Source organism: Pteronotus mesoamericanus, unplaced genomic scaffold (genome assembly GCF_021234165.1).
Source record: "Pteronotus mesoamericanus isolate MK-2021 breed Mesoamerican mustached bat unplaced genomic scaffold, CSHL_Meso_final contig_256, whole genome shotgun sequence".
Lineage (NCBI taxonomy): Eukaryota > Metazoa > Chordata > Mammalia > Chiroptera > Mormoopidae > Pteronotus > Pteronotus mesoamericanus.
Genome location: NW_026555108.1, coordinates 3,039,725 through 3,055,467, shown reverse-complemented (window position 1 = coordinate 3,055,467; position 15,743 = coordinate 3,039,725). Strand labels below are relative to the sequence as shown.

The 15,743-nt window shown below is 40.0% G+C and overlaps 2 protein-coding genes across 2 annotated transcripts in view; one reads left to right on the top strand and one right to left on the bottom strand.

The window, feature by feature from the left end:
* Positions 1-873: 873 nt before the first annotated feature.
* On the bottom strand, positions 874-15,693 carry LOC129071095 (peptidyl-prolyl cis-trans isomerase A-like). The gene is given in 4 exon segments (XM_054574226.1): positions 874-1,388; positions 7,319-7,355; positions 15,038-15,185; positions 15,590-15,693. Coding segments are annotated over 4 exon segments (804 nt in total).
* The window catches only part of OPHN1 (oligophrenin 1), a 279,618-nt gene continuing 279,185 nt past the window's right edge, over positions 15,311-15,743 (top strand). Inside the window, exon 1 of the mRNA XM_054574254.1 lies at positions 15,311-15,653. The gene's annotated coding sequence lies outside the window, so the exon portion shown is untranslated. The remainder of the gene's footprint in view (positions 15,654-15,743) is intronic.

The window sequence follows — 15,743 nt, the reverse complement described above, 5'->3', positions numbered from 1 at the left end:
ATTTTATTAACCAATGTAACCTCAATAAATGCAATTTAAAAATATAAAAAAAAACATTTGCGATAAATCAGGATAATTTTAATACTAATGAAATATTCGATGATATTAAGGAATCGAGGTTTTGGGGTTTTTTAGCATAATAACAGTTTGCCTATATCTACTAAAAAATCCTGCTGGGATTTTTATTGGAATTGTAATTAATCTAAAGATAAATTTGGGGAGAACTGACATCTTATTAATACTGAGGCTTCCAATTCATGAATATAGATTATATTCTCTGTTATTTACAACTTTTTTTATTTCTTTCATCAATGTTTTATAGTTTTCAGCATAATGTATACATATTTTGTTAGATTTATACTTAAGAATTACATTTTATTTCCAGCATGATTGCAATTGTAAATCCTAAAATGAACTCCTCTCGATAGCATTGTATTATCCTTTTTATATATTGCTGGATTTTATTTGCTAATATTTTGTTGAAGATTTTTATATGTATGTTTTTAAAGGATTTTGGCCTGTAGTTTTCTTTTACTATCTTTGCTTTGCTTTGTTATCAAAGGAATCCTGGCCTAATGTAATGAGATAGGAATAATGATGTCTCCTATTTTCTGGAAAGAAGTACTTAGAATTGGTATTATTTCTTCTTAAATATTTAGTATAATTCACCAGTGAAATTATTTGGGCCTGAGTTTTTTTTAGGTTTCTTTCTTCAAACTGAAAATACAAGTTCTTTAATAGATGCAGGCATATTGGGGTTATCTATTTCTTCTTGAGTGAGTTATTATAGTTGATGTCTTCTAAGGAATTGGTCCGTTTCATCTAAGTCATTGAGCATAGAGTTGTTTGTAGTGATTCTTTTTTTTTTTTTTTTTAGAAAAAACACAAGTCAAATTTATGAGAGTTGTCACAGTCAGTAATGGTGACCTTCTTGCTGGTCTTGCCATTCCTGAACCCACAGTGCTCCACGGCTGTGACAACATCCACGCCATCTTTCCCCTGGCCGAAGACCACATACTTGCCGTCCACCCACTGAGTCTTGACTGTGCAGATGAAAACCTTGAAACTGCTTGTGTTGGGTCCAACATTTGCTGTGGACAAGATGCCTGGACCCGTGTGCTTCAGGATGAAATTCTCATCATCAAATTTCTCCCCGTAGATAGACTTGCCATCTGTGCCATTGTGGCATGTGAAGTCACCACCCTGGCACATCAATCCCGGAATAATTCTGTGAAAGCAGAAACCTTTATAAGCAAATCTTCTCTCCCAAGTGTTCAAAGCAAGAAAGTTTTCTGTGGCCTTTGGAACTTTGTCTGCAAACAGCTCAAAGGAGGCGCAGCCCAAGGGCTCACTGTCGGCAGTGATGTTGAAGGACACAGTGCGGTTGAAGAAGATGGAGCAGGAAGATTTGAGGCAGCTGTGATGTCTGCAAGGCCAGTTTGTAGTAATTCTTTATTATCCTTTTAATAATTCCTTTTAGTTTGTTATCTGGAGTACTTCTGCAAAGAGAAACTTCACTCATCAATATTTGGGTACTCTGAGTTTGTACAGGAAAGGCAGAATAGATGTCTGATTCTCACCTTTTAATTAACTGATTTCAAAATGAGGAGATTTTTCCCTAACATGCCCTACAGGTGACTAGTGAGGTTTTGTTGTACTATAATTATTAACTTGTGGATTGAAATATATTTAATGTATTTCAGTCGACTTTGGTTATTATTTTTATGGACGCTCAAATCATGGCATGTTTGAATAGTGGGAGCCCCTTTGAAGTAGCTGTAAGTCAATTTGACATGTGACCCAGGGATCACTGAGAGTGTCCTCACTTTCTGGTATGACAAGATGATTCTGCCTGAATTGGTACATTTCTTGCTTCAGACAAGGAATCAGCCTTTCTCCAATGAGCCCTCCTAGTTCCTTTACACCGCTATTGAGTGCATCTCAGTGAGTAGTGAGCAATGTTTTTTTAAAGGAATAGAATAGAATAGAAAATAATAGAGCACATTCTAGTAGTATCAGCCTTTCTCCAATGAGCCCTCCTAGTTCCTTTACACCGCTATTGAGTGCATCTCAGTGAGTAGTGAGCAATGTTTTTTTAAAGGAATAGAATAGAATAGAAAATAATAGAGCACATTCTAGTAGTATGTGATGAAACTTGTTTCAGTTATATATGAGGCCTGTCCAGAAGGTATCCAGCCACGTGATATGAAAAAATAGAGACATTGAAGAAGATCCAAGATACAAGAAACATTGTCCATAGGGCAAAGTCACCTCAGTCCCCTTCCAAGCAGGCACCTTGGGACCTCACACAGTTTTTCCATTCGCCATCAGCTGCCCCATTGCATTTTCCTGAATCTCATCAATGGTCTGAAATCTCTTCCCTTTCAAAGATGATTCTAGTTTTGGGAAAAGCCAGAAGTCGCAGGGTGCCAAATCTGGGCTGCAGCAGGGCTGAGTCACCTGGGTGATTTTGATGTTTTGCCAAAATACTCTGCACAAGACATGATGTATGAGCAGGCGTGTTGTCTTGATGAAGCTGCCAATCACCAGTTGCCCATCGCTGCAGCTTTCTGAGTCACCCAAATAGTTTCCACAGAAGAATATTCAAGCATAATGCAAAATTGGATGCAGATTCATTTCTCTACTTGCTCAGCCATTTTGAATGTGATGGTCACACAGCACGCACGCTCACTCAAGGGCGTCTACCACCTCCACTGACTAGTACAATGAAGTTGTCATTGTTCACACATGTGCATTCCAGTTCACTCTCCTTGGTTGCCAGGTTACATTGATATCACGAAACTGTTCTCATTATATTAACAATGGCTGGACTTTTTCCAAACAGACCTCATATATCTATGTTCTGCTCTATGGTGTAAAATGTATTTCTTAAAATGTTCATGGCCAAATAAGTTCAAATATTACTGAATTAAATGATCCTCCTTAAGTTTCAGTTTTTTATCTTAATTTTGTTTTTAATATGATACGCTCATAGTAAAAGTTTAAATTGTCCAGAATGCTACAAAATGAAAACTTCTCCCTCCCTCTATCTCATTTCCAATCCCCCAAATCAGGACTATTAAAATTATTTGTAAATAAATGCATATACACATATACAGTCCAATTTTTATTGAGATACAATTAATTTATACACCTTATAAATTATATAATATAAAAAACACAGTATGTGATCAGACTCTAGATATTAATGTGAAACTACTTTGTTCACTTACAGACTTTGGATGTATTTTCGTACTAACTAATTCTCTTTATCTGTGCATAATCTGCCATTGTAGGAACGTATATTATTTATATATTCTGTCCCACAATGGTCATTTCAGGGGGTTCCAGTTTGGCTACTACAAAAAAAAATGCTTTTAGTGAATATACTTTCCATGTTTTTGCATGCTTCTGTGGTGAAATCTATAGCACAAATTCCTAAAAGTAGAACTGTTGAGTTAAGGAAAACATGCATTAAAATTTGGGTAGATATTTCCAAATTGCCTTCTAAAACATTCATACCAGTTTACATTCCCACAATCTGTCTATGGTGGTGCCCTTTTCTCCTTGTCAACATTAGTTTTTTAGGCAGCTTTCAGAGCTTGGCCAATGTGACGGAATTGATATCTCAGTGCAGAGGCAGGCTAGCACAGTAGTTAAGGGTGAAGTCCTAGGATCCCAGTAGCTACATTTGATTCTCAGCTCAACCACTTGCAAGCTGTGTGACTTTGCACAAATTACTTCATTTTTCTAAGGTTCAGTTTCCTTATCTGAGAATGGGAATGCTATTCTTATCTTGCAAGGTGGTTGTTGTAAAGATTAAGTGCGTGCCTTGGACTTAATCTTTAGTGTAAATGTTGTAATGTAATGTTAATGTAAATTAAATGCTGATGTCAGTGTTTTATTTACCTTTCAGTATTTTACATTATAAACTTAAAATTCGAAGTATTTTTCATAAGAATAATTGGTAGATTAACTTATTGGTCTAATCGAGCTTTTTGAAGGTTGAAATGTGAATTCACCCACAATTCATTCTTAGTAAGGTTCTTTATTCTTAAATTGCTTTTTACTTTTCAGTTATAATTGACATACAATATTATATTAGTTTCAGGTGTACACCCCAGTGATTAGACATTATATAATTTGCTAAGAGATCACCCCAATAAATCTCATACCCATCTGACACCATACATAATTCTTAGAATATTACTCACTGTATTCCCTATGCTGTATTTTATGTTCCCATGACTATTCTGTTACTACCAATTTGTACCTCTTAATCCCTTCACCCTTTTCATGCATTCTCTCAACACTCTCCTATCTGGCAACCATCAGAATGTTCTCTGTATCTCTGCTTATTTGTTTATGTTGTTTTTTAGATTCAATTGTTGATAGATATGTATTTATTAACATTTTTATATTTTTGATATTTTCTTCTCCTTCCCTTTCCTCCTTCTCCTCTTCCTCTTCTTGCTTTTCCTCTTCCCCTTCCTCTCCTTTGTCCCCTTCTGCCTTCTCCCTCTCCCTCTTCTCCTCTTCTTCCCTCCTCCTCCTCCTTGTTCTTCTTCTTCTTTCCCCTCCCTTCTCCCTACTCCTCCTCCTCCCCCTCCTCCTCCCTCCTTCTATTAGATCCTTTATAACATTTCGTATAATAAGCACTAGGTGATGGTAAACTCCTTTAGGTTTTCCTTGTCTGGGAATCACTTTACTTGCCCTTTAATTCTAGTAGCCTTGCTGGGTAGAGTAATCTTGGTTGTAGGTCCTTGCTTTTCATCACTTTGAATATTTCTTGCCAATCCCTTCTGGCATGCAAAGTTTCTGTTGAGAAATCAGCTGACAGTCTTATGGGAGAGTTCTTGTAGGTAACTAACTGCATTTCTCTGGCTGTTTTTAAGATTCTCTCTTTCTCTTTAACCTTTTGCATTTTAATTATGATGTGTCTTGGTGTGGGCCCCTTTGGGTTCATCTTATTTGGGACTCTGCACTTCCTGGACTTGTGTGCATATTTCCTTCACCAGGTTAGGGAATTTTTCTGCCATTATTTAAAAAAAATATTTTATTCATTTATTTTTAGAGAGAGGGGAAGGGAAGGAGAAAAGGGGGAAAGAAATATCAATGTGTGGTTTCCTTTCTCACAGCCCCCACTGGAGACCTGGTCTGCAACCCAGGCATGAGTCCTGACTGGGAATCAAACATGCGACCTTTTGGTTCAGAGGCTGGCATTCAACCCACCGAGCCACACCAGCCAGGGCTGTAGTTTTCTTTCTTTGCTGTATCTTTATCCGGTTTTGGATTAGGATGATGCTGGCCTCATAAAAAGAATTTGGGAGTCTTCCATTTCCTTGGACTTTTTGGAATAGTCTGAGAAAGATAGGGGTTAACTCATCCTTAAATATTTTGTAAAATTCTCTTGTGAAACCACCTGGCTCAGGGCTTTTGTGTGCAGGGAGTTTTCTGATTACTGCTTCAATTTCACAAGCTGTTATTGGTCTGTTCAGACATTCTGCTTCTTCTTGATTCAGTTTTAGAAGATTGTATGTTTCTAGAAATTTGTCCATTTCACCCAGGTTTTCAAATTTCTTGGCATATAGTTGTTCATAGTGATTTCTTACAATCCTTTTTATTTCTGTGGTGTCAGTTAAAATTTCTCCTCTTTTGTTTCTGATTTTATTTATTTGGGTCCTCTCTCTTTTTTTCTTGATGAGTCTGGTTAAAGGATTGTTAATTTTCTTTATCTTTTAAAGGAACCAGCTCCTAGATTTATTGATCCTTTGAATTGTTCTTTTAGTCTCTATGTCATTCAATTCTGCTCTGATCTTGTTTATTTCCTTCCTTCTACTCGCTCTGGGCTTTGTTGGTTGTTGTTCCTCCAGTTCTTGCAGATGTAGGGTTAGGTTGTTTATTTGAAATGTTTCTATCTTTTTCAGGTAGGCCTGTATTGCTATGAACTTCCCTCTCAAGACTGCCTTCATTGTGTCCCATAGGTTTTGGACTGTTGTGCATTCATTTTCATTTGTTTCCAGAAACTTTTTGATTTCTTCCTTGATCTCATTATAAACCCAATTATTGTTTTATAGCCTGTTATTCAATCTCTGTGAATTTGAATGTTATTGAGTTTTTTCCTTGAGGGTGGTTTTTAGTTTCAGGTCATTGTGGTCTGAGAAAATGCTTGATATAATATCAATTTTCTTGAATTTGTTGAGGCTTGTTTTGTGTCCTATCACGTAGTCTGTCTTTAAAAATGTTCCATGTGCATTTGAAAAGAATGTGTATTTTGCTTCTTTGAGATGAAAGGTTCTATACATATCAGTTAAGTCCATTTGATCTAAGGCATTGTTTAGTGGCACAATATCCTTGTCGATTCTTTGTTTGGAAGATCTATCCGTTGTTGACAGTGGGGTGTAAAAATCCCTTGTTATAAGTGTGTTTCTGTCCATCTCTTTCTTGAATTCCTCCAAGATTTTTCTTATATACTTGGGTGCTCCTATGTTGGGTGCATATATGTTTATAATGTTTATGTCTTCTTGTTGGATTCTTCCCTTGAGTACTATGAAGTGTCTTTCTGGATCTCTTTTTATGGTCTTTGTTTTGAGGTATATTTTTTCTGATATAAAAATTGTTACAATGTGGTGTTTTGATGTGTGAAGCTGTCCACTGAGTGTGCTTGCTTTGGGGCCTCCCAAGAAGTCTAGACCATGGTCAGCCACTGCCTGCATTTTGCCTGGGGCTGCCTGGCATGAACTACAAAGGGATCTGCAGATGACTGCTATTCGTGCTGGACTTCGAGGTGCCCAGGAGAGGCCAAACTGAGAACCAAGGCTGGCTACTGCTAGTGCTAGGCTTAGGGCCAGTTAGTGAGAGATATGAGGCGTGCTGAGGCCAGATGCTGCTTGTTTGAGAAATTTTAGGAAGGTCTGAAACATGAGCCAAGATAGGCCACTCATACAAGAAAGCCACTGGAAACAGCTTGAGTGGGGCCATAAGTTGGTGGGGTTGGGTCACCAGGGTGGGGTGAACAGTGGAGCCAGAGACTCCAACATGGCACCTGCTTGCTCGCTCTGTGCGGGGAGGACTCAGCAAAGGAACAATGGCCTTTGTCAACACTTCTGTCTGGGAGAAAGCTGCCCCTCCAGCTCTTGCCCTCATGCCAGATACTTCAGTTCCTCCCCGTATGTCCCTAGTGCCTTTCGAGCTGTTGCCCCAGTGCTGGAGCTCACAGGGAGTAAGTCTGAGTAAGTCCAGGTACAGGCCCTTTAAGAGGAACTGCCTGAGACTCCAGAAGCCCTCCCTCTCACTCAGCTTCAATCCCCGTTGGTTTTGATAGCCAGAAGTTATGGGGACTTCTCATCATAGCACTGGAACCCAGGAAGGGGATGCCTGGTGTCGGGGCTGGGACACCTCACTTCTCAGAGGAGACCTCTGCAGCCCGGATATCCCTCCCGATTTTTATAAGCCACATATGGTTGTGGGACCTACCTGTTCTGCCTCTCCTGCCCCTCCTAACTGTTTCGATGTGGCTTCTTCTTGGTATCTTTAGTTGTAGGACTTCCTTCAGCAAGATTTCAGGTGGTTCTGAATGATGGTTTTCTATAGTTTAGTTGTATTTTTGATGTGGTTGTGGGAGGATGCAAGAACCGCATTTACCTATGCTGCCATTTTCCTTAGGTTGTGAAACCAGTTCCCTTCCTGTGGTAATGTTGGGTTAACAACGAAGGGGAGATATCATGATTGTCATGTACTGGTTCCTTGCCAGGGCATTGCCACTGTACTGTTGCCTTCTGAGACAACCATCTTGGTGTCCATTGTGTGATGTGCTCATTTATAAAATCAGGAGTCTGATATTATTGCAAATTCATGGAAAAGGGGCCAAGGATAGTATTGTTCTAGAATACCTTATTAAAAGTTTTTATTTTATATCTTAATATTTTACTTTAAGTATAAATGCATATTCATTTGCAGTCAATGATGTTATTCTGAGCACTTGTCTACTGCTTGTTTTAATCATGAAAAAAGGAGAGATTTTAAAAATAGAAAGAATTGCATGTTTTGTCTTGTGCTGTTTTACCTTAGGAGAAACTAAAAGAACTTTGTTAAGGTCAATTATCTGAAGGCTTCTTTATATCTTATCACCCCCAGGGCCAGAGACCTTTTGGAAATTATTTCAGTTGTTTTATTTTATTCAAGTTGTCATTTTAGTAATTGTCCTAAAAGTATGTAATATGCTATGTGATATGAGTTAAAATGACCACATATAAAATGATATGCACATTCACAGTTATTTAATCACATTTATTTATTACTTAGAATCAGATGTCAGATGAACTAGTGTGGAAACCAGAAAGCTTAACTGTTGCCACAATGAGGAGTGGAAATCTCCATTCATGCTATTATTCAAAACCATTGTATGAGAACAGCAGTAGATTGGTGGGTATTGATATCTTTCTGGGAGTTTACAAGTAAAAAGCCATGTTTTTTTCGTCACCTTTATAAAGTGTCTCAGAATTGAAATAGGCTCTGTTTGGATTCCTTTTTTGACCTGTGGATAATTGGAAATTAAAATGAACACAGAAAATGGCCACATGGAGAAAATTCCCAGGTCCTTAAGTATAGAGAGCTTTGATATGGTCCTGCAGAGATGAAAATGTGATGGAAACAGTGAATCTTATAAATAAAGAAGTTTATTTATTTATTAACTTCAAGGTGGTTGATCACATAGATTAAAATAGATCACATTTTTAAAGCTATGTATTGATGGCTCTTTTTCACCAAAAAAATATCAAAAAGGGAGATACGAAGGAGGGTGTTGTAAGTGGAGATGTAGATGTATAGAGAACTAGGGAAAAGGATTTTTCCCTTCCTTTGACCATTTGTCACTTAGGGCTCCTAAAATCTTGGCTTAAGCTAAGGAAAGAAACCAGGCCAACTGCAGTCAAAGCAGCAAATGGGCCAGAGCCAAGAGTGGGTCTGGGACTGGTGCCAACAGTAGTCCAGGATTTAGACTACGCTAGAGCTAGGGGCAAGGCTAGCCATGTGATTGGGGCAGGGGAGCTGATATGTCCTTTGTCTTATGTTCCATGCGGTGTAAGTGTGGAAATTCTAAAGGGTCGGGCCGACATGGCATGGGAACGAGATCTGACAGCTCTTCAGAGAAGTTCAACATACAGCCTTCATTAATACTAAACCTGGGATCATTTCAAATCATTTGCTACTGTTACCAACAAATGACCCTGAACTGTTTTTCCATCTTACAGTACTAAGTATACCTAGCCACATAAGCAGTAGGGAATGGGGATTAGATAGCAATGTATATTGGACTGGAAGCGCATTGTGACACTGGAGCAAAAAACTGGCTTCACAGTCAGACCCAGATTTAAATCTCTGGTCCATTATTTATTTCCTGTGTGACCTTGGCCAAGTAGCTTAACTCTTCTGAGTTTCAGTTGCTTCATCTGTTAGATGAAGGTGACAATAGAGCCTTCCTTAATGATTTGGTATATACAGTAAACGAGATCCTTTATGTAAAATGCCTGGCCTAAGAGAAGTCCTCATTCTATGCTGGCCCCTCTCCCCGCGCATCTCACTCTTCCCCTCAAGTTTCTCTCCTTGTTACTGATGTAGGCCAGTTAACATCTGTATCTTCTCTACCTTTTTGTAAAAGAAGGACTGAAGCATTTTAAGACAAAGAGCTTTAGGATTCTTTATAAGGAGCACAGGGGTTATAAAATATTAATTTGTATCTTTAAGATAAAACTCTTTTAAAATACATCTCATAAATTAATGAAACTTAACAAATGTCATTTGGAAAATGGCCTTTCTTTTCAGGCTCTCAGACAGTTTTTAAAAGAGCTCCTTATATATTTTTTTCGTATGTGGAGAGGAGCAAATGGTTAATAAGCACTGTAAAGAAATATTTTAATGAGGCTAGCTGTGGTCCCAGATGGGCAAGAGAAAGCAAAAGCTGGCATGTTAAGTCAATATTGGATATTTATTTGGTTTTCTTGGGCAGTACATTGCGTTTCCTAAGAACCTGTAACATCTGTTTTCTGTGGTTTCCCTCTCTTTATATATTTCAAGTTGTGAAAGCAATTTGAAATTTATAGGAGGCTGATATGCTTCATTGGGATTAAAGGATTATGGTTCTCTTTCCAGCGTGAAGGACGTGACGGACAGACATGTGAAGCTGAGAATCTCCTATCCTGGATGACCTGAGCTGAACAGAGTTGAGACTTGTAGCTGTCCTGCAACTCCACCTTGGAGTCATCCACTCAAATGATTAGCTCCAGGATTTCAGGTTTTGGTTCCTAAACTCCAAAGGGGAGTCTTGGCCATGTGGCCATGCTGCAGGCCTTGTGAGTATTTTCACTGCCCTAAGTGGTGACGGTATATTAACCAGACCACAAACAAGGCTGGAGTTTCTGTGTAAGTTGAAATATAAATTCCTCTGAGCCTGGCTTTTTAATTTCCTAGGATGACGATGAACAGGGATCAAGTTGTGTGGTTATATAAATAGTAATGTTTTTCTAGGAATATCACTGTCAGCAGCCTGAATCCTCTCGGGCTCTGGTGCTGTCTTTCAGAACAAGAACAATGAGCTTCAGATCAGTATTATCTCTCTTGCTCCAAGCTCAGTGGTCTTCCCACAGTATCACAGCTGAAAGAGAGTGATTGCTTAGGAAAGACATACTATCCTGTATCAAGACTGTGCAGGCGTTGTTACCTTGACATACAAGAAACAGGGGAAATGGAACTTCTCTTCCTGAACATTTTTAAACATTTATTTTCTAGAGCAGTTTTAGGGTCACAGCAATTTAGAGGGAAGTACAGAGATTTCACATGTGCCCCTGCCCCTCACCCATGCATAACTTCCGCCATCACCACCAACTCTCACCTGAGTGGCACATTTGTTACAGTCGATGAACCTGAAGTGACACATCATCATCACTCCAAGTCCCTAGTTTCCATTAGGGTTCACTCTTGGTGGCGTACATTCTGCAGGTTTGGACAAATGTATGACATGCATCCATCATCATAGTATCTTACAGAGTATTTTCGCTGCTCTAAAAATCCTCTTGTACTCCATGTATTCATCTCTCTCCCCTGGTCCCCACCCCTTGGCTAACACTACTCTTTTAACTATCTTCATAGTTTTGTCTTTTCCACATGATCATACTTGATATTGGCACCATACAGTATGTACCCTTTTCAGATTGGCTTGTTTCACTTAGTAATATGTGCATTTAAGGTATTTAAGATTCCCCATGTCTTTTCGTGTCTTGATAGCCCATTTCTTGCGTTGTCTGGATGGACCATAGTTTATTTGTTCATTCACCTAATGAAGGACATCTTGGTTCTTTCCAAGTTTTGGTAATTATGAATAAAGCTGAAAGGAAATCAAATTTCCAAATATTCAACTTCCTTTAGTACTATTTGTCTAAAACTAGTTGCCTGAGAACTACCCTATGTGTACCTTTCCCATTATTCTTTCCTAGCCTCTCAGAAGGAAAACATATCTTTCAAAGGCCACAAATCTTATTATGGTAATTTGACCCAGGGTGTAGAAATCCTTGGGGCTAAACAAAGCAACAATTTTGAATATTGATATCCAATAAACTTTTTTTCTTCCTTCCTTCCTTCCCTTCTTTCCTTCTTTCTTTCATCTTTCTTTCTTTCTAGCTTGTGTGGAGGTTCTAGCAGGGGAGCACAGTTACTTGTACACCCGTGACTGAAGACCGGTCCTCTCCTCTAGTTGGGAAGGTTGTCCTCTTTGACTGAGTGGCAGGAAGCTTTGAGAGGGACACACATGGATAGGTGAGGGGGGAAGGGGACACCTGCCAAGCCAGCCAGATCAATCAAATCAACCCTGGTGATCAAAGGGGTGACAGATATCGCAGCCAGATTGTCTTCACATACATCTTTTTTTTTTTTGATATCCAAGAAACTTATTTCACTCAAGGCCCTATAACCTACCCTTTCCCCATCCATCTCACTGAGATGCATTTCCAATAAAATTTTGTTTTATGTTTAATAACAATCATAATGTATATCTTCATGTTATTTTTATCCATTGTGTATACATAATAATTCAAATTATAACTCAACTCAGAAGACTTTTTACTTGGAGCTTTATGGTAAAAAAAATTCACTTTCTATTTATGGACATGTTTTGTTGCAGAGAAATTCAATATGGTGATCAATAAAGGACTTTCAGGTACAGATATAGTTTATGATCTAATACAATCCTATGGGGAGAATGCAATGGGCATTTGGTTTCAAGGAGAAAAAGGAATAATGTACATTTTCTGTAGGTTAAAGAGAAGTTTACACTTTTGTTTTGGTTTCAAGGAGAAAAAGGAATAATGTACATTTTCTGTAGGTTAAAGAGAAGTTTACACTTTTGTTATTCTTTGGTTTCAAGGAGAAAAAGGAATAATGTACATTTTCTGTAGGTTAAAGAGAAGTTTACACTTTTGTTATTCTTTGTGTTTAATGTGTGATGGTAAATCCAATCAAAATCGTTTAAAGCACGACAGCTTTATTTTAAATTGTCAATATGTACAGTATAGTAGAAATTACACCTTTGCAACCATTTAAACATGATTAATAATATAGATGTCAACCTAAAAATGTGTGAGGGAGTGCATAGCTTCTCAAAATTCTTTAGGGGTTATGTGATTAAAAAATTGAAGACCCCAATCCTATTGAATTGTTGTGAGGGTAAAGTATATGTGTACAAAGCACCTAGGATAATGCTCAATTACGGCAGCTGTTATTTCAAGGACTGAGTGCTAATTTTAACCCTCTTTCTTCCTTGGGATTTTATCCAGGGCATCTGTTTTCCTCTGCACTTTTGCTTCATTGTGTAAAGAATAACACAGATGATTGTAAAACGCTTTGAGTATAGTAAGTTAGATGAGCATGATTATACCTAATATCAATAATATCAATGATAAAGTTCATAGTGATGAAAATGTAAGTATAGGCTCTGTTAATCAAGGCATATAGCAAATGTTGAATAAATGTTTGTCTAATTATTGAGTGAATGCTATAGGGAGCCCTGCTAGAATGAAAGACTATATACCTATTCATTAGGCACCTTCCCCTAGTACCTGCATTGGTGCTTTTAAAACCCATTTTGGGCATTTTCTCATATAGATAAAAAGGGTGTGAAGTAAAATCCTACCCTGGGATGTGGCTATTTATGAATTTTCAGAAGGTGTTTCCTCATTAAACTCTTTAGCATTCTGCAATATAGTGTAGTAATTAAGAGCAGTGTCTCTGGAACCAGCCAGATTAGGCTCAAGTTCAAACTGTGTGTCTTTGGGCCAGTCACTTAACCTCTCTCTGACTCAGCTATATCTTTAAATGGGCACAATAACAATACTAACCTTATAGGATTGTTTCAAGGATTAGGAAGATTGGTTATGGGATATTGGATATTGGTTGTGTGGAAGGTAGAAGAATGTTTCCATGAAAGATGCCATGCCCTAATTCCCGGAAACCTGTGTTGACCTTGTTTGGCAAAAGAGACTTTGCAGACGCGACTAAGTTAAGGATCTTGAGATGAGGAGATTATCCTGGGTTATTTGGTGGGTCCTTATAACTGAAAGAGGGAGTCAGGACAGTCAGTGTCCCAGTGATGTAGTGGGACAAAGACTTGATAAGCCACTGCTGGCTTTGAAGAGGGAGGAAGCGGGCTATTATCTAGGGGATATGGACAGCTTCTAGAAGCTGGAAAAGGCAAGGATATAGATTTTCCCCTTTATAGCCTCTAGAAACGAACACAGCCCTTCTGACATCTTGATTTTGGATCAGTGAGGCCCATTTCTGATTTCTGACTTCCAGACTGTAGAATAACAATTTGCATTGTTTTTTAAATTTTATTTATTTATTTAAGACGGGGAAGGCAGACAGGGAGAAAAACATCAATGTGTGGTTGTCTCTCTCACGCCCCCTTCTGGGGACATGACCTGGCTTGCAACCCAAGCATGTGCTCTGACTGGGAATAGAACCATGGACCGTTTGGTTCGCAGGCTAGCACTCAATCCACTGAGCCACAACAGCCAGGACAAATTTGCGTTGTTTTAAGTCACCAAATTTGTGGTAATTTGTTATAGTAGCAATTGGATACTAATACAGGTTAATTTGCCATTATTTCTCCATTTACAACCCATCACTTCTGGCATTTCAAAACTTTCTTCACAGGGCAATGTAATCCTAAACACTTCTCCAAAATCAAAACAGATCCTTTTGCCCATGCACACTATTTTCCAGCCCCTACCTACTCAATCTCATGGCAGACACACGTTCATAGTAAGCCCCTCTTCTCCTGCAATGGACAATGGACAAGACGCCTCTTGGGTTAATTGCAAGACAATTTGTAACATCCTCTTCCTAGGTTTTCCACTTACACATGGAAAATCATGTGCTTTAATCAACGGCCTATGCAATGAGTTGGGTCACAAAAACCATGTTCTGAGGTCCTGTTCAGGAAGAAGTGAAATCCTCCTTATGATTTTTTATTTTTTTGACAGGGGTTTATGAGCTTGACACAGAGGTCCTGGAGCAGGAGTCACCCTTCCCTGCAGGTTGAAGGCCCAGGGGAATTAGAGCACTAGGAGAGGGAGAAAGAGGAACGGGTAGAGAAAAAAGAAGTTGGTAGCTCAGACGGAGGCTAGAAAGAAAACAAATAAACAATCCAGTCAAATAATGGTAAATTAGACGTAGCCTCTCGCAATCTCCTCACGGGTTCTGCTCCAGTTTCGGAAACTTCCCACTTAAGACTCCAGTGTGGCGCACCTGCCCCTGGAGGCTGGGCCGGGGCCGCGAGCCTGTGGCAGGCTGGGAAACCTTTCAGGGAGAGCAGCAGTCCCTGCGGGGTGGTCGGGAGATCGCAGGGAGGAGTCAAGGGGCGTGAAGCGGAAAGACTACATCTCCCAGGCCGCCACGCTTTCCAGCTGGAGTACTAGGGCGCTGACTGCTCCCCAGTTTCCGTAGGGAAGCGCCGGGCCACCGCAGCTATTGTACGTCGTGCTCTCACCCTCCTCCTCCCGCTTGGATGTCCGTGGAGGAAGGCTACGTTTCGTTGCCTCCTCGGCTTAACCCCTCCGGCGCCTAAGAGGACAATAGGCTGGCTCCCGGGGAGCTGGAAAAACTGCTGGGAGCCCGGGGACTCCGGTAACAAGATCCTAGGGTGCGAGGAAGGCAGCTGAAGAAACAGATCGGGTGCTCATTTTTGGGACCAGGGCTTCGCTGGGGCAGGGCAGAGGCTCTGTCTTTAAGAAGGGGGAGGGGACGGTGCAATCAGGGTTGCCCGCGGAGTTCGGCAAAGGAAATCTGCTAGCTCGGAAGCGAGGAGCAGCGAGGAGCGAGGAGAGAGGCGTCTCCCATCCCCAGCTCTGACCCCCGCCTACACCCTGGGCGGGCCGAAGTGTCAAGTTTGCAATTGCTTAGAAGGATCCGGCCGGTCTTCGGAGGAGAGCGGGGCTGCGGTTTCGGCTGCCTCTGTGGGAAGGCGATTGCTAGGGGTTATGTTGATTACTAGGCTGCGCCCTGCCGGGATCCGACTGCATTAATTAGCTCTCCCAGTCACCTGAAGCAATCGCCGCCGGGTCGGTACAGACCAGCCAGCTCCTCCAGGAATCTCCTTAGAACAGGTACCTGTCTCCAAAGGGAGGGAGGCGGCGAGCAATCCATCCGATCTACTCCCTTTGCTGTAGCACTGATGCTCTTGGTCTTTGTATTTT